Below are 25,909 nucleotides of genomic sequence, written 5' to 3' on the forward strand. Positions count from 1 at the left end.
CTCCTGGTGAGAGCTGAGCTGAAAGCTGTTGCCTTGATGGAGGGGAAGTTTGCAGCAGTAGCATACATACCATCCAGGTGGTCCTTGTGCTGCTGGAAGGGCAGACAACAAAAAGAAGGGAGTGGGAGTATGTTAGGTTAAAGAGAGAGACACTGCTTTTTGTGAACCCTAAAGCTGCAGAAGGCCCTAAAGTGGGGTGCATGAGGCAGAGAAGATTTAGATCATGTGCTGAGGGGTGTGAGGAAGCCCTCAAACAATGCTCCCTAAATCCAGGAGTTTAGCAGCCTCTGGAGGAATGCCACTTTATGAAGACCACTCATTCAGTGCCTTGGGCTGATATAATTAACATTGTCATAGTTTCTTTTCTCTTTCCTTTTTAAGAAAAAGTTTTTATTTAATTCCAGTTAGTTAACATACAGTATAGTATTAATTTCAGGTGAACAATTTAGTGATTCAACACTCACATACAACATCTGATGCTCATCACAAGTGCACTCCTTCATCCCTATCATAGAGTTTTTCAAGTTTTAAGAAAGATGTGCAGGAGAGGGAAAAAATTGCAAATGCTAAGTAAAAGGAATACCATTCTGAAAAAAATGGAAAATCATGATTTTAGACACTACTATCTCAAGAGATGATTATCAATTCCCATGTGCGAGGTCTTTTTGGAAGATCCACTAGCTTTGGTCTTTTTACATTGGTCATTTTACTTTTTACAAAAGTGAAAGCAAACTTTTCCATCAAAATTTGATGTATCCTCAACTTACAAGGCATATGGCTGAGGAGGTCCTCAAATTTGCAACTGGTGATTTGTAGAATTTTCTTAGAATGCTATTTATTAAATTTATTTAGCTCCTGGACTTGGCCTTATCAAAGATATTTGGTCAAGAAAGATGATGAGAGAGGGGAAAAAATGGGGGGAGGGGTGATTGAGACCGTGATCCTTCCCCAAAGGCTAAAGTCAGTCCTGGCGTTAAAGCTAGTGACCTTAAAAAAATAATAAAAGTGTGTTTCCATTTTGCAAGGCTTTTAAAAAATATTGTGTGCTCAGATGGCACCTTTAATCACGAAGAACTTTTGGCTGAGTTCCAGGCTGATTCTGCTGGCACAGAGAGCTCTGAGATCATACCCTATATTCAGTGCACAGGAGAAATATTTCATCCATCTCTGAAATAAAGAGGGGGGAAATGGAGCATATTTGAACAGTTTGATAGCAAGACCATATCAGGGTGAAAAGTGAAGGACATCTATCCATTTGGAGTTACAGAAAGGTACTATTAATTCTAAGTACTTAAGTGGCATTTTTTTTCATTCTCAATTTCACAATAAGCCAAGAAGCTTGCATAAATCTGAAGGCAATCTCCTATTTCACAGATACATAAATGAAGGCAGACAGATTTTTTGATTTACCTAAGACTACTTTAAGTTAAAAAAAAAAAAAGGGAACTTGAGCGGCTCAGTTGGTTAGGCACATCTGACTCTTGATCTCTGCTCAGGTCATGATCTCAGGGTTATGGGATCCAGCCCTGCATTAGGGTCTATATGCAGTGGGGAGTCTGCTTTGGGATTCTCTCTCTCCCTCTGCCTGCAACCCCCTCTCAAATAAATACATAAATAGTTTTTAAAAATTAGAAAAAAGAAAGGAGGGAGGCAAAGAGAAAAAGAAATCCTCAAGTAGCAGGTTGCGACCCAGGAGTTTGAGCTCTTAGAGCTGAATTTAATCCACACCCAGGCCAAATATAATTCTCCAGGATGGAAATGGTCCAGGACACCAGAGCGAACATTCTCTGCCTTTGCCAAAGAGCCTGAGGTGGTTTGATGACATGCAGTCACAACCTCACTTTTATTTCTCAACTGAAGGAAAGTAAGGCCAGCATCATACGACAGGCACTTCCCACCATAACAGGGCAGTGGTTCAAACCCATCCAAAGGAAATGTGCTTCCCCTTGATTCATCACTGCCTCTTGCATCACTGTTATTTTTTGGAGGTCTCCTATTCAAAGCTTTATTTGTTGGATAGTTGGGTCATATAATTTGAGGTGGCAAAGTTGACTCAAGCTTTACTCCATGTGCCAGTGTTGAGGATCGGACTATATACTATATACTGTGCTGTTTCTTCACTACATCCCTCAAAGTCGTGGGAAAGGCTGGGTGATTGTTCTGCATATTAGAAATTGAAACCCCACCACTAAATAATGAAAAGTGGTCCAGACAAAAGCTGCTGTGGAAATCTGAAAGCCATTATCTTTTCCACACTTCCTCTCTTCACCTTCATTTTGTTTGGGAATGCACAGGGACACCCGTGAACAAAAATAAACCAACTTGCCCTTGACTGATTGTTCTGCCTTTTGAGTTATCACATGTGAGTGCTTCTGGCTCCCAGATATGGTGAAGTAAAGAGACTGCTGGGAAGCCAGCCACAAATTAGAGTTGATCTTCTAGCATCTTCTACCTAGAGAAATGGCTCAGGACGTCCAGATTAACAACATGGTCTGCCCCAAAGTTGATCTGGCTTCTGAATCATGTTTGGATTTCAGAAATGTAAGAAAGGAAAGCATATAAGGATCCTGATGTGTTTTCTCCAGTCCTGGAGACTGGACAGTCCCCTGTCCATTTTATTCTTCATTTTATTCTGGCCCTTTTAAATTCAAGACTGTACATATTTCAGAGCCCATACACGTTTGGACTGTCAGCTCCCAGGAACTATCTCAACTTAGAGCACCTTTAAGGAGGGCAGAACCACTTTAGGAGGTAGAGGGTGAGACGTGGCAACTCTTCCACAGGAATGAATCAATATAGCAGAGCCATTCAGGGTAGGTTTTACTAGAGCTTAAAACAGGTTGTCAACCCCAACACAATGGGCTTTGTTACTCCTGTGTAGAGAGGAAACGGTGCAGTTTTTGGCCTCCCCAGACTGTATTGTAGGGCACACAGGATGGCAATTTCAGGCGTAACCTTCAGGAGACACAAGTCTGCTTTTGGCCCTCAGTGTTCCCCAGTAAGTTAATTAGCTGTTTCTGAAATTCGTGGTAATATTCAGCATTTTCATCGTGAAGCCTGTTACAGTTCTAAGCTTGGGGGAGGGACCGCGTAGTTGAGGAAGGGGGTCTGTCAGGGAAACAGAATAGAGCTCCTTTGGCTGGGGATTCTAACACCTGTGATTTGTCTCAAAACATACGCGCACTGTAATTTCAAGGCATGTTTTCTGGCTTGAGGGGCCTGCTATGGCTCCCTATTTCAGGTGTAGGGAGTTCTCCCTGGGTTCAAAAGCCTTTGGGTGGGAAGCGCAGAGGAGCTGCGAAATGCCTCCTTAAGGACAGCCGAACTGTTCCAGGGGAGAAGCCGGGCCGGGTTCTGGTAGCGGCCTGGGGAGGCCACAGGGGACCTCGGGCATCTCCTCTCACCGAGTGGCAACGGTCCTACAAGTGGGTTTGGGGACCTTTTCTTTAATTGACAACTTATCGCGGGGGGTGGGGACTGTCCCAGCCCAGTGAAGGGTCTGCGGGGTGGGCCGTCCGCCCAGGGACTCCTAGGGGCCAGAGCAGCGCACGTCCCGCCAAGTGACAGCACGCGTCCCTCGCAGTCAGTCCCCTCCCCCGCGGCCGGTCTCCGGGCAGAGGTGTCTCGCGCCAGCTCGGCCTCCCCCCTCTCCCTCCCAACTCGTCCGGCCCGACCGAGCCTCAGCGGGAGCCCCGCCTGTCTCCGGGCAGCCTGAGCCCCTGAGCGCTCGCCCAGCCTGTCAGTAACCGCCGTTTGCGCTTTCTTTCTTTCTCTTTTTTTTTTTTTTTTTTTCTCCTCTTCTTTTCTTTCCCCCTTCTGCCTTTGTCCCGCTTAGTAACTGGGCTCCGACCAATCGCCGTCTCGCCGGCCAGCGCCGGCTGCCTCCTGATTGGCCCGCTCGGGGCGCGCAGCCGTCTCCCGCTCCTCTGCTGGAGCAAGGCAGACAAAAGACGCAGGCTCGGGCTCCGGCAACCCGGACCAGCCAATCACCGGCCACCTGATCCTCCCCCCCGCCCCTTCCCTCGCTCCTCTCCCTCCCGGCCTGGCTCGCGTGCTCCCGGCACTGACTCCTGGCGTGCGGCCAGCGCCCGGACCGTGCCATTCTGATCGAGCCTGGGGGGAGCGGAGAGAAGGAAGGATGAACGAGTCGAAGCCCGGGGAGCGTAGGGGAGAGTAGAAAAGCGAGATGGAAGACGGTTTGCGGAGCGCTTTCACAGGCACCTGAGCGACTCTCCAGTACATCGGGTCGGAGTAGAGGGGAAGGAGCAGGATCGATGCCGCTCGCCCCCACCCCCCCGCGCGGTGTGGTTGGGTGGCGCCTCGGCGGGGGAGCGTGAGGCGGGGGAGGGTGTCCCCCTCCGCGCCGTTAAAATGAAACTCTAGTGGCTGGAGTCAGGGCAGAGCGTGAGGGGAGCCGGCGCTGGCGGGCCGACTCGCAGCCGGGCGGGAGCGCGCCGCCGGCCACAGCTAACTGGACTTTCCGACCGGCCCCCATCCCGAGGCTGCAGCAGCTTCGGTTCCGAGCCTGACTGGAACGGAGCCCGAGTCCCGGCCCCTGAGGGGATCGCTCTCTGCAGACCAGTGGGACCCCGAAACTTGAACGCAATACCCACCCCCCCTTTTATGCCTTCCTTTGTCACTTCCTCACCTTTCTCCCAGCGCGTTCTCCCCCCCCCCCCTTCATTCTCCCTCCCTCGAAGGACACAAAAGTGGCTGCCGAGGAAAGATTCGGAGGCAGCGGGAGTTTTTCTCTTCGGAGAGCGACTGTGTGGAAGGGATTTTTTGGGAAGCTGCTTTTTAACACCTCAGCCCTCTGCCCCCCAGGCCTCCCTGTACCTCCCCGAGGAGAAAAAGCCCGTAGATTGAAAGTTCCGGGGGGGGGGCATTTTGCTGGGTGCTGTAAGAGGAGTGGGGGGAGGACCCCGTCCTCGTCCCGGTAGTTGGCTGGACTTGTACCGGCCGTTGGAAACCCCGAAGTACATACCCGAGCGGGACTTTACAGATCTCTATTTTTAGATTTTTTAAAAATATCAGATAAAAAAAATATATGCTTTCTATATATTTCCTGACGACCTGCCCCTGACAGCGCGATGTACAATACGGTGTGGAGTATGGACCGCGATGACGCAGACTGGAGGGAGGTGATGATGCCCTATTCGACAGAACTGATATTTTATATTGAAATGGATCCTCCAGGTACTTGGGAGAGGAAAAAAGAATCTTGTGATGGGTCTTATTTGTCTGTAACGAGACCTAGGTGATGTTTTCAGGGCAGAAGTGTTCCTGGGAGCGCTAGGTTTGGGATGAGGGGCAGATTTGCAGTTAGAGCTGCAGTAAAACTGCTTCTGGTTTATCCGTTTAAAGTTTGCAGTTAGGACCCTGATCCTATTGTCCTGCGAGGGTGGGGGTGGGGGCTGGAGTGGGGGTGGAAGGAAAGACCCGTTTCTTTTACTTCTTTGCCTTTGCGTGTGGTTCAGGTTTTTGTTGTTTCCCCCTCCCCCTCCCCTTCTCTCTCCCCCCCCCCCCCCATTAAAGATTCTTCTACCTGCAAAGGATGCTTTATATCTGAGCCTTGAAGTCAGTCTTTCCCTTTGGGGGAATTCTTGAAAGCTTGTCATTTCGTACGTTTGTCTTATTCGGTTCCTTGTGTTTTACCTTCGTTAACTTCTGAAACTGGGTTGCCTATGTGATTATTCATTTTTAGACACCCCCCCCCCTTTTTTTTTTCCTCTTACAGAAACCAAAAGCCGGTTTAGTGATTTTCAGGGATTGAGCGTTTTTATTCAGTCACGGTCTTAGTCTGAGGTTTTTCTTCTCAGGATATAGTCGCTCGGAAAGATCTACGTGCAGTATTTTATTACTCTTTAATTTATGGTGATTTAACTTAATTTATGGGATAAGGTTTAATGTAACTTCAATTCTTGGAGCAAAAAAAGGAGGAACCTTCCTTTTGTGTGAATGTATGTGATGCGTACATATATGTAATAGGTTTGAATGCACATAATGTAAAGTATACATATACTGTATTTTTACTTCAGAGCTTTGTCTGAGACCCTTACAGACATTTTGTGTATCTGGTAGGAAAGAAGAAGGGAGGGAAAATGGAAAAGTTGGGTAATTGTTTTTCTTTAAATTCTAAACCCATTTTATGATTATTAACTGTCAGATTTTCAAATCCTTTTTTTGCGGTTATAGACAGTGCTTTACATAATGATTTTGAGTAAGTAGAGGGCCTTTGTGACTCCTTATTTTTGTTGAAGATGAATTGGTTAGGTCTTTTAAAAATGTGTTATAGTTAAGCTTCCAGAATAAATTGTGTGTCATTGGGGAACCTTAATTATTGTAAGACTATATATTTTTGGAAACCTTTTAAAGGATTGGAGTCCATGCAAGTGTAATGAAGTATAACTGTCTTGTAGGATGTATAGAAATTATTTCTTGTGTCCTTGTAAGCAGTAAATTATCCTTTGTTTTTGTTTCCCCAATTAGTCATAGAGTATTAAATGATGCTATATTAAAAACTAATAATAAATCAACCCTTTTTGCTCTTAATGATCACTTTGAATTTTTCTCTTTTCCCTTCATTTTGGAGCCTTCTTTATTTGCTTTTGTAATTGTGACTGCAATCCAGATGCAGCTTTTCAGTGTTTTGCAAAGTTTGTAAGATTTGCCACCCATCTATTGTGTGTATTTCCCCCTTTGTTTCCCCCTAACGGTAAAGCATCATTTCTATTAGATGCATTTGTCATTCATGTAAATGAAAATTTAGTACATCATTGGTTCTTCCTGTAAAAAGTAAAGCTAATAATTCTAGATTTCTGTTTTAAGAATTATATATTCAAACTGCCTTAGAATCACTGTATCATAGTATCTTGCCTTGCAGACATACAAAGGGAATTTGTTGGGCGGAGAGGTGAGTAGGGAGGAGGGGAGAAAATGAAGAAGGCACTAATGTTTGAAAAATATGGGCCTCATAGCAAAATGTTGGCGAGTTGAGTTGAGTTGTCCAAAAGTGATTTTAAAAAAAGTTGACTATTATAATTATGTAGTGATGTAGGTCTTATAAGGTTGTATAGAAAATTCTGATCCAAACTTTGTGCATTTACGTAGAAATAAACTTTTGAGTTTAAATTGTTCATCCTTAGATGAAATTTTGCATACTGAGATTCTATTCAAAATATTGGAAATAGGCATATGGTATTCTTTATTACCCATTTTGCAGCCTTAATGTAGATTATGGGTTAGTTATGCCTAACAGCTTTTTGTAAAGGAAGCACACTTGAGTATGCTGGAATATTGCCTGTGATGTGAATGGTTTTTAATGGGAATAATGTGAATGCCAGTCTTGTTTTGTGTGATAAATTAAGGTTTTGAAACATTTAAAACTAAGTAAATTATTAGTGAAGTGGCTGCAGCACATCTTGTATCTGTCTTCTTCCTACCTCCTATCCCAGCTCAAGCTCTTATTATTTCCTGATTGGACTCATTTGATAGTGTTCTAACTGTTCTTACTGTTTTCCCTGCTTCTACTTTGTTCAATCCATAGTATTATTTAGGTACCATCGGATGATTTGCCTTCCAGTGGTAAAATTCCCAATGACTTTGAAAACCTTCCAATGGCTTTTCTTTGCCTGTGAAAGAGTCCCAGGTTGCTTACCTTTTCATATAAGTCCCTCTATTTTTTTTTTTTTTTTTTTTTTTTGCTTCCAACCTAATTTTCTGGTCTAGTCTCCTCTTGGAGTCCATCACAAATTTTGTGGAAGCTATTTTATACTTGATGTTTCTTGAATGTATGCTTTTTCATCTTCCTGGGATGCTTTGCACTATCATTTGTTACTTGTTGAAATCTTACATATATTTAAGGTATACATTAGATGTCTTCACTGCCAGGATGTATGTTTCTGATCCCTTCTCTTAGAAGATAACTTTCCTTTCCTTTCCTTTTCTCTTCTAGCACTTCTCAGAACTTCTTTTCATTCTGTCTATGGAGTAGCTTCTGCGCTTATGTATATTCCCCTGATGGAGTTGTCTTCCCATCAAGTTAGGAGTTTCTTAGCTTGCTCAAGGTCTTGTAGGCAGTAGACAATCTAATAAATGTGTTGAATTAATAAATAGCGCAGGAGCACTATTTCTTTCTAGCCTCTAAGTGCTTTCCTACTTAAGATCCTTGGTCACCTCATTATTTGGATATCTCAATAGCCTAGAGTTAAATAACTTGAGTTAGATGGTTGTTGACTAAGGTTCCTTAACTGTAATATTAGTTTTTAAAATATGATTTTCATCTTAATTTTAGACTGAACCATAAGTGCAAAATTGTTTTTCATTATTGCTTCCAGAGTCCTCAAAAACTTTTCCAGAGGTTTTTCCCTCCAGCTCATTTAAAAAAAAAAACTACCATTACCATGCATCCTAAAGATTTCTCATAACTACCTGGATTGCTACATCTACTGTAATTCACTGACAGTGTAAGGATTGGATCTAAATGGAAGTTCAATGTCTTAATCATTATGTATTTCCCAGAAGCATTAGAAACAGTGAACTGTTTAGATGAAACAAAACTTTTTTTTTGGAAATGTTAAGAGTGTGGTACAGAGAATTGCTTTTGAGCATCTTGGTTTGTCTTGTTGTGATTTGGGAATCAAGCTTATTCCATAACAATAGTTGCTGGGTAAGGCTTCTCCAAGAGCCCTGTCTCTTGCACAGGAGTTACTGGAGGATTACAAATATACAGCTGATGGTAAACTCAGAGCTTATGGATAGTGATCTGTCAGCTAGCACTTTTGTTTTGACGTTGTTTTTATTTTGGGAAAATGTTACAGATGATTTTTTTAAAAAGATTTTATTTATTCATTCACAGAGACAGAGAGAGAGAGAGAGAGAGAGAGAGGCAGAGACACAGGCAGAGGGAGAAGCAGGCTCCATGCAGGGAGCTGGACGTGGGACTCGATCCCAGGTCTCCAGGATCACACCCTGGGCTGCAGGCGGCTAAACCACTGCGCCCCTGGGGCTGCCCAGATGATTTCTTTAAAAGAGTTGTATCCAGGGGATCCCTGGGTGGCTCAGCGGTTTAGCGCCTGCCTTTGGCCCAGGGTGCGATCCTGCAGTCCCAGGATCAAGTCCCACATCAGGCTCCCTGCATGGAGCCTGCTTCTCCCTCTGCCTGTGTCTCTGCCTCTTTCTCCCCCTATGTCTATCATGAATAAATAAATAAAATCTTAAAAAAAAAAAGAGTTGTATCCATTAATTTTAAAAAGATTGTAGACATTTTTCCTTATCAAGGCAAATTTCTGAAATTATCTGTAGGGCAACAACATCTCTTCAGTGTAATTAAAAGATTAGTTTTTAGGGGATCCCTGGGTGGCTCAGCGGTTTAGCGCCTGCCTTTGGTCCAGGGCGCGATCCTGGAGTCCTGGGATCGGGTCCCGTGTCGGGCTCTGGGCATGGAGCCTGCTTCTCCCTCTTCCTCTGTCTCTGCCTTTCTCTCTCTCTCTCTCTCTATGTCTATCATAAATAAATAAATCTTTAAAAAATTAGTTTTTAATGTCAAAATATAATTATAGGAAGGTCTAAAAAAGTGGTTCTCGAGGTTTTTTATTTTTTTGGTTTTTTTTGGTCTTAGTACCTGTTTTATAATCTTAAAATTTTTTGAGGATGTCAAAGAGCTATTAAGTGATATTTACTGTATTAGGATAAAACTAAGAAATTTAAAAAATATTCATTTAAGGGATGCCTGGGTGGCTCAGCGATTGACCATCTTCCTTTGGCTTAGGGCATGATCCCTGGTCCGGGGATCAAGTCCCGCATCAGGCTTCCTACATGGAGCTTGCTTCTCCTTCTGCCTATGTCTCTGCCTCTCTCTCTGTGTCTCTCATGAATAAATAAAATTTTAAAAATATTCATTTAAAAATAATAAAGCATTACATGTTAATATCTTTTTTTTTTGTTTTGTTTTTAAAGATTTATTTATTTGAGAGAGTGCGTTGGGAGGGGCAGAGGAAGAGGGAGAGAATCCTCAAGCAGACTCTGCTGAGTGTGTAGCCTGATGCAGGGTTCCATCCCATGATTCCAAGATCATGACCTGAGCCATAGTCAACAGTTGGCTGCTCAACCAGCTAAGCCACCCAGGCACCCCTAACATAACTTCTTTTAATGAAAAAATACCAATTATATTAAAAGTTAGAAGAGTGGCATTGTTTTACATTTTAAAAATCTTTAATGTCTGGCTTAATAGAAAACCTCCAAGTTCCCATGTTTCCTCCTGTATTCAGTCTGTTGAGATACCACAGATCTTAGCCTCTGAAAAACTCCACTGTACAGATGTGAGAGAATGAAAGTGCAAAAGTGCAATGTTTTAGTAATATAGGGCAGCCCCGGTGGCTCAGCGGTTTGGCGCCTCCGGCGGCCTGGGGTGTGATCCTGGAGACCTGGGATCGAGTCCCATGTCGGGCTTCCTGCATGGAGCCTGCTTCTCCCTCTGCCTGTGTCCCTGCCTTTCTCTCTCTCTCTCTGAATAAATAAATAAATCTTTAAAAAAATTATGTCTTAGTAATACAGTAAAAATATTTTTGACCCCTTGGATCCTCTGTGTGTCTAGGGGACACAGAAATCTCTGGGCTATACTTTGAGAACTACTAGTCTAGAAGTTACATAGTTTGACTACATAGTTTGATAGTCAATCTAGGAAAATATTTCCTGACTTTTTTGAATACAGATGAAAAGATTGTTTCAGGAAACTTACTTGTTTACTCTGGCATACTTGGTATTTTCATCCTGGTGAAATTTAGATTAAGTAACATTCTGGTGGAGAACTGGCACACTGGCCCTGTGGTTGGGGAAAATATTTGCTGAGAAACACTGAAGAAATAGGTCACCTGCCACCATGTGGTTCTTACTGTTAGCAGGTTGGGCTTTCTACTGTGGTTGAATTTTTCTCTGGAACTGAACAATTGATGGGTTAATATATAAATGCCTCTCCTGTGTGTGGTAAGATATTTCTTTTATGAGCTTAGTGTCATTTTTAAAATGATATTGTAGTGTGGGACAAATGTTAATATAATCAAATGATGTAAAAGCCATGCCAGATTTATTTGCGTTTTCTTATCGAAAAAGATTAGTCATTGATTTCATTTAACATAGTTTATAGTATACTCAGCTGTATTTCATTAGAAGGTATGGTAATTCTCCATTTGATAATGCTTTTACTTTTTTTTAATTTTTTTATTTATTTATGATAGTCACAGAGAGAGAGAGAGGCAGAGACATAGGCCGAGGGAGAAGCAGGCTCCATGCACCGGGAGCCTGATGTGGGATTCGATCCCGGGTCTCCAGGATCGCGCCCTGGGCCAAAGGCAGGCGCCAAGCCACTGCGCCACCCAGGGATCCCTGATAATGCTTTTAAAATTCGTTCTTATCATTGTTTTCATGCTGAATACTTTTATATTTTTCTTAGAATATAGAAAAGGTTGGACATGTTTATGGTCACCATATTTAAGAAGGTAGATAGAAAAATAATTACAAGTATGTCTCTGTGATATGATATAATTTTATTGATATTAAAGGGGGATGCAGTGTGAGTGAAGTAGAAAGAACACAGACTTTGGAAACATGATATGGGTTCCAAACCTAGTTTGGGTTCCTAGCCTAGTTTTATTTCTTATCGTTACCAAGGTTATATGGCTCTTTCAGCATTGAGAAGCAGGATGCCAGTGCTCCTTTGTAAAATTTAGTACTCTACCTTTCAGAGTTGCTCTGGGGATTAGATGTACTATATCTAGCACAGTGTTTAGCACATGGTATGTACCCAATTCATTGTAGCTTATATTTTTTCCATTTTTTTGAGGGTTTTTTTTTTTTTTAGTAATCTCTATATACAACATGGGGCTCGAATTCATGTCTCCAAAATTAAGGGTTACATTCTCCTCCGAATGAGCCAGTCCAGCACTCCAGTTGTAGCTTATGTCTTTTTTTTTTTTAATATTTTAAAAATTTTTTTTAAATTTTTATTTATTTATGATAGTTACAGAGAGAGAGAGAGAGAGAGAGGCAGAGACACAGGCAGAGGGAGAAGCAGGCTCCATGCACCGGGAGCCCGATGTGGGATTCGATCCCGGGTCTCCAGGATCACGCCCTGGGCCAAAGGCAGGCGCCAAACCGCTGCGCCACCAGGGATCCCAGCTTATGTCTTAAAGCATGTCGATAACATGTAATTGTTCCGGGTCTACCTCTTTGAATACTCTTGCAGTCAAAACCTTTTGAGTTATCTTGCTCCTTTTTTTTCCCCCTTCATCCCTGACATTTAAACTGGGGCCATTTTGTTTTATGGAAGAATTCTCTAGGGTCTTTTCTAATTATAGTATCTCATGAGTTTATGGAAATGTCACTCCCAAGTTACCCTTCCTTTTTAGTTTCTATTACCTTGTCTAGTTCCTCATCATCACACATTTGAAATGATTTATAATGAAGGTAGTAGTTACTAAAATTTGTTGAATATATAGACCAAGCACTGTATTAAATGTTTTTACATGTACTACTACTGTTTGCCACACAACAAACTTATAAAATAGGCACTATTATTACCTCACTTTACAGACAGGAAACTGAGACTTAAATGTATTTAATAACTTATTCAGTGCCTCGCAGCTAGCAAGTAGCAGAGCAGGTCTGTCTTGCTAACGCCTTGTTTCCTAACCAGTAAGTACCTTCTAACGGGTTGCTCTGTTTCTAATTTCTTCTTCTCCTCCCCAATAAATTTATCTAGAATTCTTCAGCCAGGTTAATCTTGCTCAAATGTTATTTTGAAATAATTTTTGAAATGATAATGAAATAATTAGCAGCTATCCATTTCTTTTAAGCAGAGGCCACCTTCTTAAATTAAACTAGGCACACATGATCTTTATTACCAATTTACATTTCCAACTTAATTATCAATCATCTATTCTCATTTTTTTTAAAGTAAACTCTACCCTCAACGTCAGCTCAAACTCAGATCCTAAGATCAAGAGTCTGCACCTGCTCTACTGACTGAGCCAGCCAGGTCTTCCATCCCTTCTGCCCCCCCACCCCATTCTCATTTTTACTTTTAGCCTAGTTCCTTGCTAATGTTAGATTATGCGCATTCTATCCCCATCTTCAAATCTGGATCCTTTGTAGGTCCCTTTTCTTTTCTTCCTTCAAAAATTCTAGCACTGAATCTGTAATTATCTGGGACTAGGGTCTATTGTTTTGATACAAAATCATATTAATGAAATTTAATTATTTTGTGAATATAATTTATCTTCCCAAAACAAGATCAATTTCTTGAGGTCAAGCTACCATATTTCTTTTCTTTTTTTTCTTAAAATACTCTGTTCTCAAATATTTTGTTGAAGTCTTAGGCCTGTGGACCCAACCAGCTTCATTTTGTGACTTCAGTTTTAAAATGTTGATTATATTTATTAATCAACATGTGACCTTTAAACTTACAGTTTATTCTAACAAAGGAAATACTGAAAAAGTACAATCCTTAATGTTAGCAAACTTTTATGGTTTTGAATAAAAGTCATTTTTGAAATTTTGAAGAATTATGAGTAGTAAAATTTTGAAAGTTGGTTAGGCCAGTTATACACAGCACTGAGCCTAATGTAGATTTGAGTTACCCAATGTGGTGTTATACCAATTAAATTTAGATTCTATAGGACTTGATTGAGGATAACAGGATCAGGTCAGCCATGTAGCCTTTTAAGATTAGTTTCCAGATTGGTGATATATATTTGTTCTTTGCGAATATTTTTAAGTTCATATAAAGTAAGAAGTTTATCTTTTTTATAAAAGAGGCAGTAGGCTAGGTCCAGCCTGCTGCATCCTACCATTTTGCATGTGTCTTGTCAATATAAAAACTGCCCTGTGTCCTGGGAATATAAGCAACACAAAGCTAAAGTCAATACCATGATGTCATACCATTATCCAGCCTTAGACTTCTGTTTGTGGGCTAGATTGTTTACCCATGTTTATGGGTATAGTGCAACAAATCCAGTGCTTATGGCTGTGTCATCTTAAATACTTTTATAATTTTTATTTTTAAAGATTTTATTTACTTATTTATGAGGGACAGAGAGAGGCAGAGACACAGGCAGAGGGAGAAGCAGGCTCCCTGCAAGGAGCCAGATGTGGGACTCGATCCCAAATCCTGGGATCACGCCTTCAGCCAAAGGCAGATGCTCAACCGCTGAGCCACCCAGGCATCCATAGTTTTTATTTTTAAACTTAAAAAATAAATTCAATCATGAATCAAAATTTAAAATTTGTGTATAAATTGTTTTGGAGAATGCCTTATTGAATTGTTTGTGCTTGAAAAATACCACTTTAGAGTTTGTTCTTTCATGTATACTATTAACTTTCTAACTCTGCAAGATTTTTCATTGTGGTATAATTTGTGTTGAATTTCTTTTTTTAAGATTTTATGGGCAGCCCCGGTGGCCCAGTGGTTTAGCGCCGCCTTTGGCCAGGAGGGGTGTGATCCTGGAGTCCGGGGATCGAGTTCCCTCATCGGGCTCCCTATAGGGAGCCTGCTTCTCCCTCTGCCTGTGTCTCTGCCTCTCTCTTTCTCTCTGTGTCTGTCGTGAATAAATAAATAAAATATTAACAAAATATTTTATTTATTTATTCATGAGAGAGACAGAGAAGCAGAGACCTAGGCAGGGAGAAGTGGGTTCCTCGCAGGGGGCCTGATGTGGTACTAGATCCCCGGACCCGGAATCATGCCCTGAGCTGAAGGCTGACATTCAACCGCTGAGTCACCCGGGTGTCCCTGTGTCGAATTTCTAATACTTTTTTTTTTTCCTAAGATTTTTAAAGTAATCTCTATACTCGAACTCCTAACTCCAAGGTCAAGACTTGCACACTCCACAACTGAGCCAGCCAGGCACCCCAACCGTAAACTTTTGAGATTAGTTCTGGGATATGTTAGCATGGGATATAGTTAGTATGTTTTCAACTCTAAGAAGCAAGAATCTAATTCAAAATAGATTAAGTGGGATGCCTGGGTGGCTCAGCAGCTGAGCAATCTGCCTTTGTCTCAGGGTGTGATTCTGGAGTCCTGGGATCGAGTCCCGCATTGGGCTCTCTGCATGGAACCTGCTTCTCCTCGCTCTTCCTAGGTCTCTGCCTCTCTCTCTGTTGTTTCTCATGAATAAATAAATAATTCTTTAAAAAAAAATTCTTAAAATTTCTTAATCCATTTCTTATCTTCTTAGAGCAGTTCCAGGTGTCGATGGTATCAGTTCAGTAATGTCAGTAAAATCTCATATTCTTTCCATTGTTCAATTCTGCACTCCTTGGAATTGGTTTCATCCACGGGCTAGTAGCAAACTGGTACAGTGATTCCAGGTATCATATCCATAGAGAACTTTTTTATTTGTAAATAGAATTGATTAAAAAAGTTTTTTGGGATCCCTGGGTGGCGCAGCGGTTTAGCGCCTGCCTTTGGCCTAGGGTGTGATCCTGGAGACCCGGGATCGAATCCCACGCCAGGCTCCCGGTGCATGGAGCCTGCTTCTCCCTCTGCCTGTGTCTCTGCCTCTCTCTCTCTCTCTCTGTGTGACTATCATAAATAAATAAAAATATTAAAAAAAGTTTTTTAATCCAGTATAGTCAAGATATAATGTCATATTGGGCTCAGGTGTACAGTAGAGTGATTCAACAATTCTACATACCTACACAAGAACTTCTGAAAGAAAAATGATGTCTCTTCCTATGCCTCTTTTCAGAGAACCTTTCTCTAAAAACTTCTAACAGACTTCTTTTACATCTTTTTGGCCAGAATTGAGTCATATGCTCATTCCTGACTCAGTCACTGGTGATCACCCTTGATCTAACCATGCCCATGCCTGAATTTGGAGTGGTAAAATTTCCACTGAGGCATTTTATTGGGGAGGGATTCTGTTAGGAAGGAAGGAGGGCATGAATGCTAGCTAGGTGGATAATCAACAGTGGCCATTTTGGAAAGTAATTTGGAGAACCATATCTCTTTCCAGAGTTCTTTGTGTTTGTAAATAAGAATTAGCTTTTTTTTTTTTTTCCTTTTTCAATACTGTAGTCAGAAACATGTTTCCTTATTCTAAATTGGAATTCAGCGTCACATAATATTGAGAGTTAATATAAGACAGGCCTTTTTGGGGCACCTGGGTGGCTCAGTTGGTTAAGTAGCCACACTTGATTTTGGCTTGGATCATGATCTTAGGGTCCTGGGATGGAGGCCCATTGGGGGAGCGTCTGCTTGAGGATTCTCTCTTCTCTCCCTCCCCCTGCTCATGTTTTCTCTCTCTCCCTCCCTCCCTCTCTCTCTCTTTCTCTTTCAAATAATACATATTAAAGGCCTTTTTTTGGTCAGTTGCTTACTAGAACATGAGGAAGCTAACTTCTCTGACAGTTTCCTTATTTGAGGCATATAGGTATTGGGAATGGAGTATATTAGTGCATCAGTTAAATGGGTATGAGAGGGCATTTTGCCAAATCATAAATTCCACATTCCAAAGTTTAGTAAATTAAGTAATAAGCTTGGGACCTGTAGCATGATTCATGATTTGAATGATGAGCCTTAAAAATTAGGACACTACTTTAACCTGTAGGTCATGTCTTTCAATTAAAATTACTGTGCAGCTAAGTATGTTGGAAATCCAGAGACATTATAGTGGGGGTAGTTAAGAGAGAGGTCTCTGGAATCAGACTGCCCGAGTTTAGATTGTGCCTCTGCCACTTTCTAGTATGTGTCCTTGAGCAATTTACTTATATATTCTATGTTTTGGCTTCCTCACCCCCAAATTAGGACTGATAATGATTTTCAATGGGATTTTTGAGAGGATTTAGTAAATTAGTAACTGTCAAGTGCTTAAAATGGTGCCTAGAACATACTAAGCACCCATAAATGTTTTTGTTCATGTATTAATTCATGTTTTTCAGTAAATATTTGATGTCCAGGCACTGTTCTAGGTATAGCAGTGAACAAGACAGCAAAATTTGTTATATTCATAGATTGTTTTAAGGGAGGGGAGAAAGCAGAATAAATTTATGGGGTGCCTGGGTGGCTCAGTCAGTTAAGTGCCTGACTTTGACTCAGGTCATGATCTTGGAGTCCTGGGATCAAGCCCCGCATCGGGCTCCCTGCTCACTCTCAAATAAATAAATAAAATCTTAAAAAAAAAAATCATTAGTTAAAAAAAAGACGGGCACCTGGTGACTCAGCAGTTGAGCATCTGCCTTTGGGTCAGGGTGATCCCGGAGTCCTGGGATCGAGTCCCTCATCGGGCGGGCTCCCCTATGGGAGCCTGCTTCTCCTTCTGCCTGTGTCCCTGCCTCTCTCTCATGAATAAATAAAAATCTTAAAAAAACTCCACAAAATTATAAGTAAAATAAATGATAGGGAAAAAAGAGAATGAAAATAGAGAGTATTGGGAGGGAGGGGGAGCACTAATTTAATTTTTACTTTTTTAAAGTTTTAAGTTGCAGTTAATATACAGTGTGATATTAGTTTCAGATGTACAATATAGTGGTTTAACACTTCTATCCAACATCCAATGCTCCTTGCAAGTGCTCTCCTTAATTCACCTCACCTATTTAACCTATTCCCCTGCCTACCTCCCTGCTATAACGATCAGTTTGTTCTCTAGAGTTGAGTCTGTTTCTTAGTTTCTTCTTTTTTCCACTTTTTCTTATTAGTTTTGTTTCTTCCACATGAATGAAATCATAGGATATTTGTCTTTCTCTGACTGATTTTGTGTAGCATAATACTCTCTAGCTTCATCCATGTTGTTGCAAACGGCAATATTTCATTCTTTTTTATGGTTGAGTAATAGTTGATTGTGTTTCTTTATTCATTCATCAATCAGTGGACACTTGGGCTGATTCCATAATTTGACTATTGGATATAATGATGCTATAAACATTGGGGTGCATGTATTTCTCTGATTTAGTATTTTTGTATTCTTTGGGTAAATGCCCAACAGTGCTGAATCAGGAGGTAGTTCTATTTTTAACTTTTTGAGGAACCTTCATACTGTTTTCCATAGTGGCTGTACCAGTTTGCATTCCCATTTCCTATCAAAAGTGCACAAAGGTTCGCTTTCTTCACATTGTTGCCAGCACCTGTTGTTTCTTCTGTTGATTTTAGCCATTTTGACGGGTGTGAGGTGATATCTCCTTGAGTTTCAATTTGTATTTCCCTGATGATCAGTGAAAGACATTCCACGCTCCTGAATTGGAAGAATAACTATTGTTAAAATGTCTATACTACCCAAAACAATCTACACATTTAATGAAATCCCTGTCAAAATATCAACAGTGTTTTTCAGAGACTGGAACAAACGACACTAAAATCTGTATGGAACCCACAAAAGACCCCAAACAGCCGAAGCAACCTTGAAGTAGAAAAGCAAAGCTGGAGGCATCACAATTCCAGACTTCAAGTTCTATTACAAAGCTATAGTGATCAAAACAGTATGGTACTGGCACAAAAATAGACACATAGATTAATGGAACAGAATAGAAACTTTGGGAGTGGGCCCACAACTATATGGTCCATTAATCTTCAACAAAGCAGGAAGGAATATCCAATGGGAAGAGGACAGTCTCTTCAACGAATGGTTGGGAAAACTGCACAGCACATGCAAAAGGAGGAGAATGGCCCACTTACACCATTCACAAAAATAAATTCAAAAGGGATTACAGACCTAAATGTGAACTGAAACCATACAAATCCTAGAGGAGAACACAGGCAGTAACTTCTTTTACATCTGCTGTAGCAACTTCTTTCTACACGTGTCCCCTGAGGCAAGGGAAACAAAAGCAAAACTAAATTATTGGGACTACATCAAAACAAAAAGCTTCTGCACAATGAAGGAAACAGTCAACAAAACTAAAAGGTAACCAACAGAATGGGAGAAGAGATTTGCAAATGACCTATCTGATGAAGTGTTCATATCCAAAATATAGAAAGAACTTCTAAAACTCAGCACCCAAAAAAATGAACAATTAAAAATTAGGCAGAAGGCATTAGCAGACATTTCTCCAAGGAAGATATCCAGATGGCCAACAGATACATGAAAAGATGTTCAACATCACTGATCATCAGGGATATGCAAATCAAAAAACAGATGAGACAACCCTCACACCAGTCAGAATGGCTAAAATCAGCAACACAACGAGTAGTATTTTAAATAGGGAGGGCCTGACTTAAAGGAAGTGCAGGAGCAAGGCACCTAGATCTTTGGAAAGGTCAGGGGAATGTGCCTGGGAGAGGGAATACTAGATGGCTTCCCCTGAGGCACAAGCATCTCTGTCATGTGTTCAATGATCATCTAAGAGGCCAGTGTAGCTGGAGTGGAATAAGTGGAAAGTAGTAAGAAAATGAAGATGAGTAGGGGCCCCTGACTGCCTCAGTCAGAAGAGCATGTAACTTGATTTCAGGGTCATGGGTTCCAGCCCATGTTGGATGTAGAGATTACTTACATAAATTAAAGATCTGATAAGTATTTTAAAAAATGAAAAGTAGTGTTGTGGGTGGCAGGGAAGACCATGTAGGACATTGTTAAGAATGGCTTTTAAAACTTGACTGAGATGAGAAGCCATCTAAGTATATTATACAGTGATGTATTATCCCTGGCTTAAGAGGATCATTCTGGCTGCTGGTGGAGAATAGGAAAAGGTGGAAGTAGAGAAAATGGTTAGGAGGCCATTGTAGTATACAAGCTGAGGGCTGATGGTACCTTAGACACAAGGGTGGAAGCTCCAGAGGTAGTGAAAAGTGGTTGGATTGTGAATATTACTAGTTATATATTAGTAACTTGATTTTTCTGATTTCTTAGTTTTATATTTCTCTATATGCTTTTTTGAAAAAGATTTTGTGTTTGAGAGAGAGCAAGAGAGAAATCATGACCTGGTGGGGAGGGCAGAGGGAGAAGGAGAAGCAGCCTTCCTGCTGAGCAGGGAGCCTGATGCAGGGCTGGATCCCAGGACCGTGGGATCATGACCTGACCCAAAAGCAAAAATACTTAACTGACTGAGCCACCCAGGCACTCCTCTCTCTATATTTTAAGAATTAAAAGATTTAACTTTTAAAATAACATCAAAACCATTTATATATTTTTTGATGTATTTTTCTCTAAATATTTATTATTTTAGAGAGCGAGTGTGAGGGGCAGGGACAGAAGGGGAGAGGGAGGGAGGGAATGAGAGAGAGAGAGAGAAATCTCAAGCAGACTCCCCACTAAGCACAGAGCCTGACACAGGGCTTGATCCCACAACCCTGAGATCATGACCTGAGTCAAAATCAAGTGTTGGATGCTTAACTGCTTGAGCTGCCCAGGTGCCCCAGTTTTCTCTTTTTTAAAGTGTTATGAAAAAAAAATAAAATAAAATAAAGTGTTATGATTTCTGATCTTTGACATCTGGGTTTATCTATTACTCTTATAAACCTTATTATATACATCTGGACTGTACTATAATTTACTTTCAAAAGTAACCTTGAAAAGGCAGTTATTGGGCAGCCCCGGTGGCTCAGTGGTTTAGTACCGCCTACGGCTTGGGGCATGATCCTGGAGACCCGGGATCGAGTCCCACGCCGGGCTCTCTGGATGGAGCCCGCTTCTCCCTCTGCCTCTCTCTCCTCTCTGTGTATTCTCATGAATAAATAAAATATTTTTTTTAAAAAGAAAAGGCAGTTATCTTAAGGTTATTAGTTTCTATGGTGGGCTATGAAGGGGAGAAAAAAGTTTTTTATTTTTTTATTTTTAAAAGAGATTTTATTCATGAGAGACATACACAGAGAGAGAGGCAGAGATATAGGCAGAGGGAGAAGCAGGCTCCATGCAGAGAGCCCGGTGTGGGACTCAATCCCTGGAAGATTGGGTGGATTGGATTTCCAATTCTAGCCCTGTCTATTTGTAGTTTGTGACCCTGGACAGTTTCCTAAACTGTACAATAGGGAGAAGAATGTGAGAATTATATGGATCAGTACATGTAAGACCCTTAGAGCAGGTATCTGTTGTTTTATTATTTTCATTATTATTAACCTGGGATGCTTTGTGATATATTTCCTCTCTTCCATTCAGAGGAAGCACCAGCCTAACATTTCAGTTAGGTTGAAAGTAATTTAAATCTTTATTCCAGTTTCTCAAAAATGTCAAAGGGGATAACATTCATACCAAACTGGAATACTACCTAAAATCCAATTTCTCCAGTTGTGATCAGTGTCTTTGCATGATTAATCCCAGACTTCCTTTTCTTTAAAACTTGCCAAACTCATAATGGTCTCATTCTGTGTTTTCCTCCCTTTCTCAAATTTATTCTTCCCTTTTCTAGGAGTATCCGTGTCTCCCTTTAAACTCTCTTTTGCCTGTTTCATTGCTTTGATTTATATAATAAGGGTCAGGAACCAGGGGAGTAAAGAAAAGAAGTTATGAATGCTCACACAGCAGTATTTTTTATTTTGTCACACTTAGGTGCTATAGAAGGTGCAACATGTTTTGACTTTTAGAATTCTGCTTAGTTTTCAAAGGACTGTCAGGTGGTACAGACCTATTGCAGGACATTAGTTCAGGACTTCGGTTTAGTCTTTTCTCCTCCTAGTCACTAACTGTAAAAGCAGCTATTGCATTGGTATGACTGAAACTGATATGAACCTCTCTTCCGTTTACTAGGGATTAATCGGGATTTAGAATAAAGTTGCTGGATAAAATACATGCAATGTCTTGTGCAATATTTGTACTAATACTGAAAAATTGTGGTTTATCTGAAATTCTGATTTAACTAGGTGTCCTATATGTTTTTTTAATTTTTAATTTTTTAAAAAGATTTTATTCACCGGGGGGGGGGGGGGAGGGGGGTAGAGACACAGGCAGAGGAAGAAGCAGGCTCCATGCAGGAAGCCCAATGTGGGACTCGATCCTGGATCTCCAGGATCATGCCCCAGGCTAAAGGCGGCGTTAAACCGTTAAGCCACTGGGGCTGCCCGTGTCCTATATTTTTATTTGCTAAATCTGGTAACCCTAATTTAGAGGCTAGACCGTTGACTAGATAGTATTTCCTAGTATACTTTCCTTATGGTGTTTAGGGATAGATAATGTAACTTGATGTAGCAGATATCAGGATACTTTCAGTTTTATGACAAAAATTCCAACTGAAATTGGTTTAGACAAAGAGAATTTATAGTTTCATGTAATTGAAAAGTCCAAAGGGAATAATAAGGGCCCCTGACATAGTTTGATCAAGACTGTCAGACTTTGGTCCTGTTTTTCTGCATTTCTCGTGGCTCTCCCTGCTTATCAGCTGCTTACTCAGGCAGTTTTCCTTGGTATAGTACAAGATGACTGCCTTTGGCTGCTGGGATTACATGTTTGCTAATTTCTGGGGGAGAAAAAGGATGCTATCTACAAATATAACACAAATCCTCACCTTGACATTAGACTATCTTTGTGTTCCAAAGGATCACTCTTAAAATCTGAACTATTAATTGTAGTTTTCTCTGTCTAGACCAGTGGCTCTTAAACTTGAACATGTATCACAACTACCTGGAGGATTTGTTGAAACACAGATTGCTAGGCCCAACCCTTAGAGTTTCTGATTTTAGGTTTGGGGCTGAGTTCTAAGAATTTGTAGTTGAAATAGGGTTCCAGATGTTCCTGATTTGGCTGGTCTGCAAACACTTTGAGAACCACTGCTGTGTCAAATCTGGGCCTACTCCTGGAGCTGAGGAAGGGTTCAGTCCTACACAAATACCTTACCAGTGTGTGGGAGGAACAAGAAAACTTTTTTTTAAAAGATTTATTTATTAGACAGCAAGAGTGAGTGCAAGTGTGGGAAGGGGCAGAGGGAGAGGGAAAGAGAGAATCTCAGACTCCCTGCTGAGCATGGAGCCTGACGCAGGGCTTGATTTCACAACCCTGAGATCATGACCTGAGCCAAAATCAAGAGCTGGACACTCAACTGACTGAGGCACTCAGGCACCTAAGAACAATGTTTTTTTTCTTTTCTTTTTTTTTTTTTAAGATTTTATTTTCTTAGTCATGAGAGACCGAGAGAGGCAGAGACAAGGCAGAGAGAGGAGCAGGCTCCCTGCAAGTTGCCCAATGTGGGACCCTGGGATCAGGTCCTGAGCAGAAAGCAGATGCTCAACCGCTGAGCCAGCTAGGCATCCCAGAACAATATGTTTTTGAGTAGATAATTACAATGTCCACTAAGGAGAGGACTACTGTTTTTTGTCTAGCCAACTTTCTTGCTCTCTTATTCAGGTAACAGCTTCCTGATTTTTCTCTTGGAACCATTCATTCCCCATTTGTAATCAGTGTGGCTTGTGCAGAGTCAATCTAATCCATTGGCTTTAATGGTGGGCACATGACCCAGGCCTGGCCATTAAGATTATTGCATTCACCTGGCCTCAGTGATTAGCTCAGGAATTAATAGGGCAGCCATCTTTGGCTTTATAATATAGTCAATACACGTTACTGTACGTTATTATTTAGTGTCCTGGCTATTGATACAAAGATGGCATAATCCCTGTCTTTAAGAATTAAGGAATACCAACATGTAAACAAATATGGTAATATTTCTCTTTAGAACTCCTTTCCTTTCTCTTGGCTTTCATTTAATACACATTTACATTATATATTACTTCCTTTGTAATCCTTAACCACATTTATTACTAGTTGTTTAGTGTCTTCAGTCTTCATTAGATTATAAATTCCATCAGGATAAGGACTATAATTAACTACTGGATCTCCAGTACCTGGCATTGTCTGTGGCACATAGAGGTGTTCAGTAAATGTGGGTTGAATGAATATTTTAACTGTATAAATAGAAAAATATAGAAATAGAAGAGAGAATGATTGGCTTACTGATGGGGAAGATAGAGACATAATAGCCTGGATAAATGCACAGGGTTGTTAAAACACCTCAGTGTATTTTGGGAACTGTAAGTAATTCAGTTTTGTTGAAACATGATGTATGAGGTGGGAAGTGGTGGTAGATGAGTCTGGAGAGATAGTTGAGGGCCAAATCCTGAAAAGCCCTGAATGCTTACACCTACAGGTTGGGGAGCCATTGATTGGTTTCAAGTAGGAAAAAGAATATGTTAGCTGCAAAGTGAAAAGTGGGTTGGAGAAGAGTGAGATTAAAGAAGGGAAACTGGTTAGGAGGCTATATTGGTACAGATGAAAGATGTTATGAAAGCCTAAGGTGAAAAAGAAAAATATGGAAGAAGTGGGGAGCTGGAGACCTTGTGCACAGAATTCATGTGGACTCATGGAGATTTAGATTTCCACTGTAAATTTTATTATAGCAGCAGAGACATTGTATTAGCCACTCCTTTTTTTTTTTTAGCCACTCCTTTTTTTTAAGATTAAAACAATTTTTTAAAAGATTTTATTTATTCATTTTTATGATAGACATAGAGAGAGAGAGAGGCAGAGACACAGGCAGAGGGAGAAGCAGGTTCCATGCCGGGAGCCCGATGTGGGACTTGATCCCGGGACTCCAGGATCGCGCCCTGAGCCAAAGGCAGGTGCCAAACTGCTGAGCCACCCAACGATCCCTAAAACAATTTTTTAAAAGAGTTTATCTGTTAACACAAGCAGGGGGAGCAGCAGAGGGAGAGGGAGAAGCAGGCTCTCTGCTGAGAAGGGAGCCCGATGTGGAACTCGATCCTGGGACTTGGGACTGGGTGTCTGAGCCACCCAGGTGTCCCTTTATTTCATTTTCTAATCATTAAAAAAAGAAAAATATTACCCTCCCTCCTCCACCAAAAAGCCCCTACCAAAAAGATAAGGTAATGGCAGTGGGAATAAATAGAATTGTTTAAAAAATAGAATTGATGGGACTTAGAGACTATCTTGAAAAAAATGAAAGACTCTAGAATGACTTGGTTTTCTGGCTTAGGAGATGGTGGTACTATAAACCAAGAGACTCAATTTAAAAAGGAAGGACAGGTTTGGATCATATGGCTTCTTAAAATGAGGCAGAGGTGAAATGGAAAAGATTTTCTCCTCCTAGAGAAGTTCTTTTTCTCTTAGGCTTTATTGAGGGAGAAAAGGGAAGAAACACCTTTTACTGCTTCTAGGTTTGAAATGTAGAGCAGATGGTAGTAAATCAGATACTATTGCATTCCTAAAGGTATGGGAGAGATTGCAGTGGGTCTTTGACTACTCCCAGGGTATTAGTTACTGAGGTAAATTTAAATTTCCAGAACTGGGGCACCTGGCTGGCTCAGGGGTAGAGCATGGGACTCTTAATCTTTGGGTTGTGAGTTTGAGCCCCACACTGGGGATAGTTTACTAAAAAAAATTTCTAGGTGTTAATTTGCTTCATCTTGGGACACCTGAGTAGCTCAGTGGTTGAGCGTCACCTTTGGCTCAGGCCATGATCCCAGTCTGGGGATCGAATCCCACATCAGGCTCCCTGTGAGGAGCCTGCTTCTCCCCCTGTCTATGTCTTTGCTTCTCTCTCGCTGTGTCTCTCGTGAATAAATACATAAAATCTTTTTAAAAATTAGCTTCATCTTATTTAAGCGACATCTTGAAAGCAAGTGGGCATAAACTTTATTTTGTATGTTTTTTTTAAAGCTTTTATTTAAATTGCAGTTAGTTCACATACCGTGTAATATTAGTTTCAGGTATGTAATGCAGTAGTTCAGTACTTCCATACATTGCCTAGTGCTCATCACAACAGTGCATTCCTTAATTCCCATCACCTATTTAAGCCATCCGCCCACCCAGGTTCCCTTCTGTAACCATCAGTTTGTTCTCTATAGTTAGAGTCTGATTCTTCGTTTCCTCCCCTGCTTCTCTCTTCTCCTTCTCCCTCCTCCCTATGCTCATTTGCTTTTTTTTTCTTAAATTCCACATATGAGTGAAATCATATGGTATTTGTCTTTGACTTGCTTCACTTG

At 41.0% G+C, this 25,909-nt stretch overlaps 1 protein-coding gene across 6 annotated transcripts in view; it reads left to right on the top strand.

Annotated features, from left to right (window-relative positions):
* Positions 1–25,909, top strand: part of PIK3R3 (phosphoinositide-3-kinase regulatory subunit 3) — a 139,837-nt gene that overhangs the window by 13,320 nt on the left and 100,608 nt on the right. For 2 of the 6 annotated variants that reach the window (XM_077845144.1, XM_077845145.1), the window contains exon 1: positions 4,384–5,196. The exons of 2 other annotated variants lie outside the window; for them this stretch is intronic. In XM_077845144.1, coding sequence (XP_077701270.1) covers positions 5,091–5,196 — 106 coding nt within the window. In that variant the 5' untranslated portion in view covers positions 4,384–5,090. Of the gene's footprint in view, positions 1–2,894; positions 2,999–4,380; positions 5,197–25,909 lie in introns of those variants that run through there. 2 more of the 6 variants (XM_077845149.1, XM_077845146.1) reach the window with 2 other exon arrangements.

Source organism: Canis aureus, chromosome 13 (genome assembly GCF_053574225.1).
Source record: "Canis aureus isolate CA01 chromosome 13, VMU_Caureus_v.1.0, whole genome shotgun sequence".
Taxonomy (NCBI): Eukaryota; Metazoa; Chordata; class Mammalia; order Carnivora; family Canidae; genus Canis; species Canis aureus.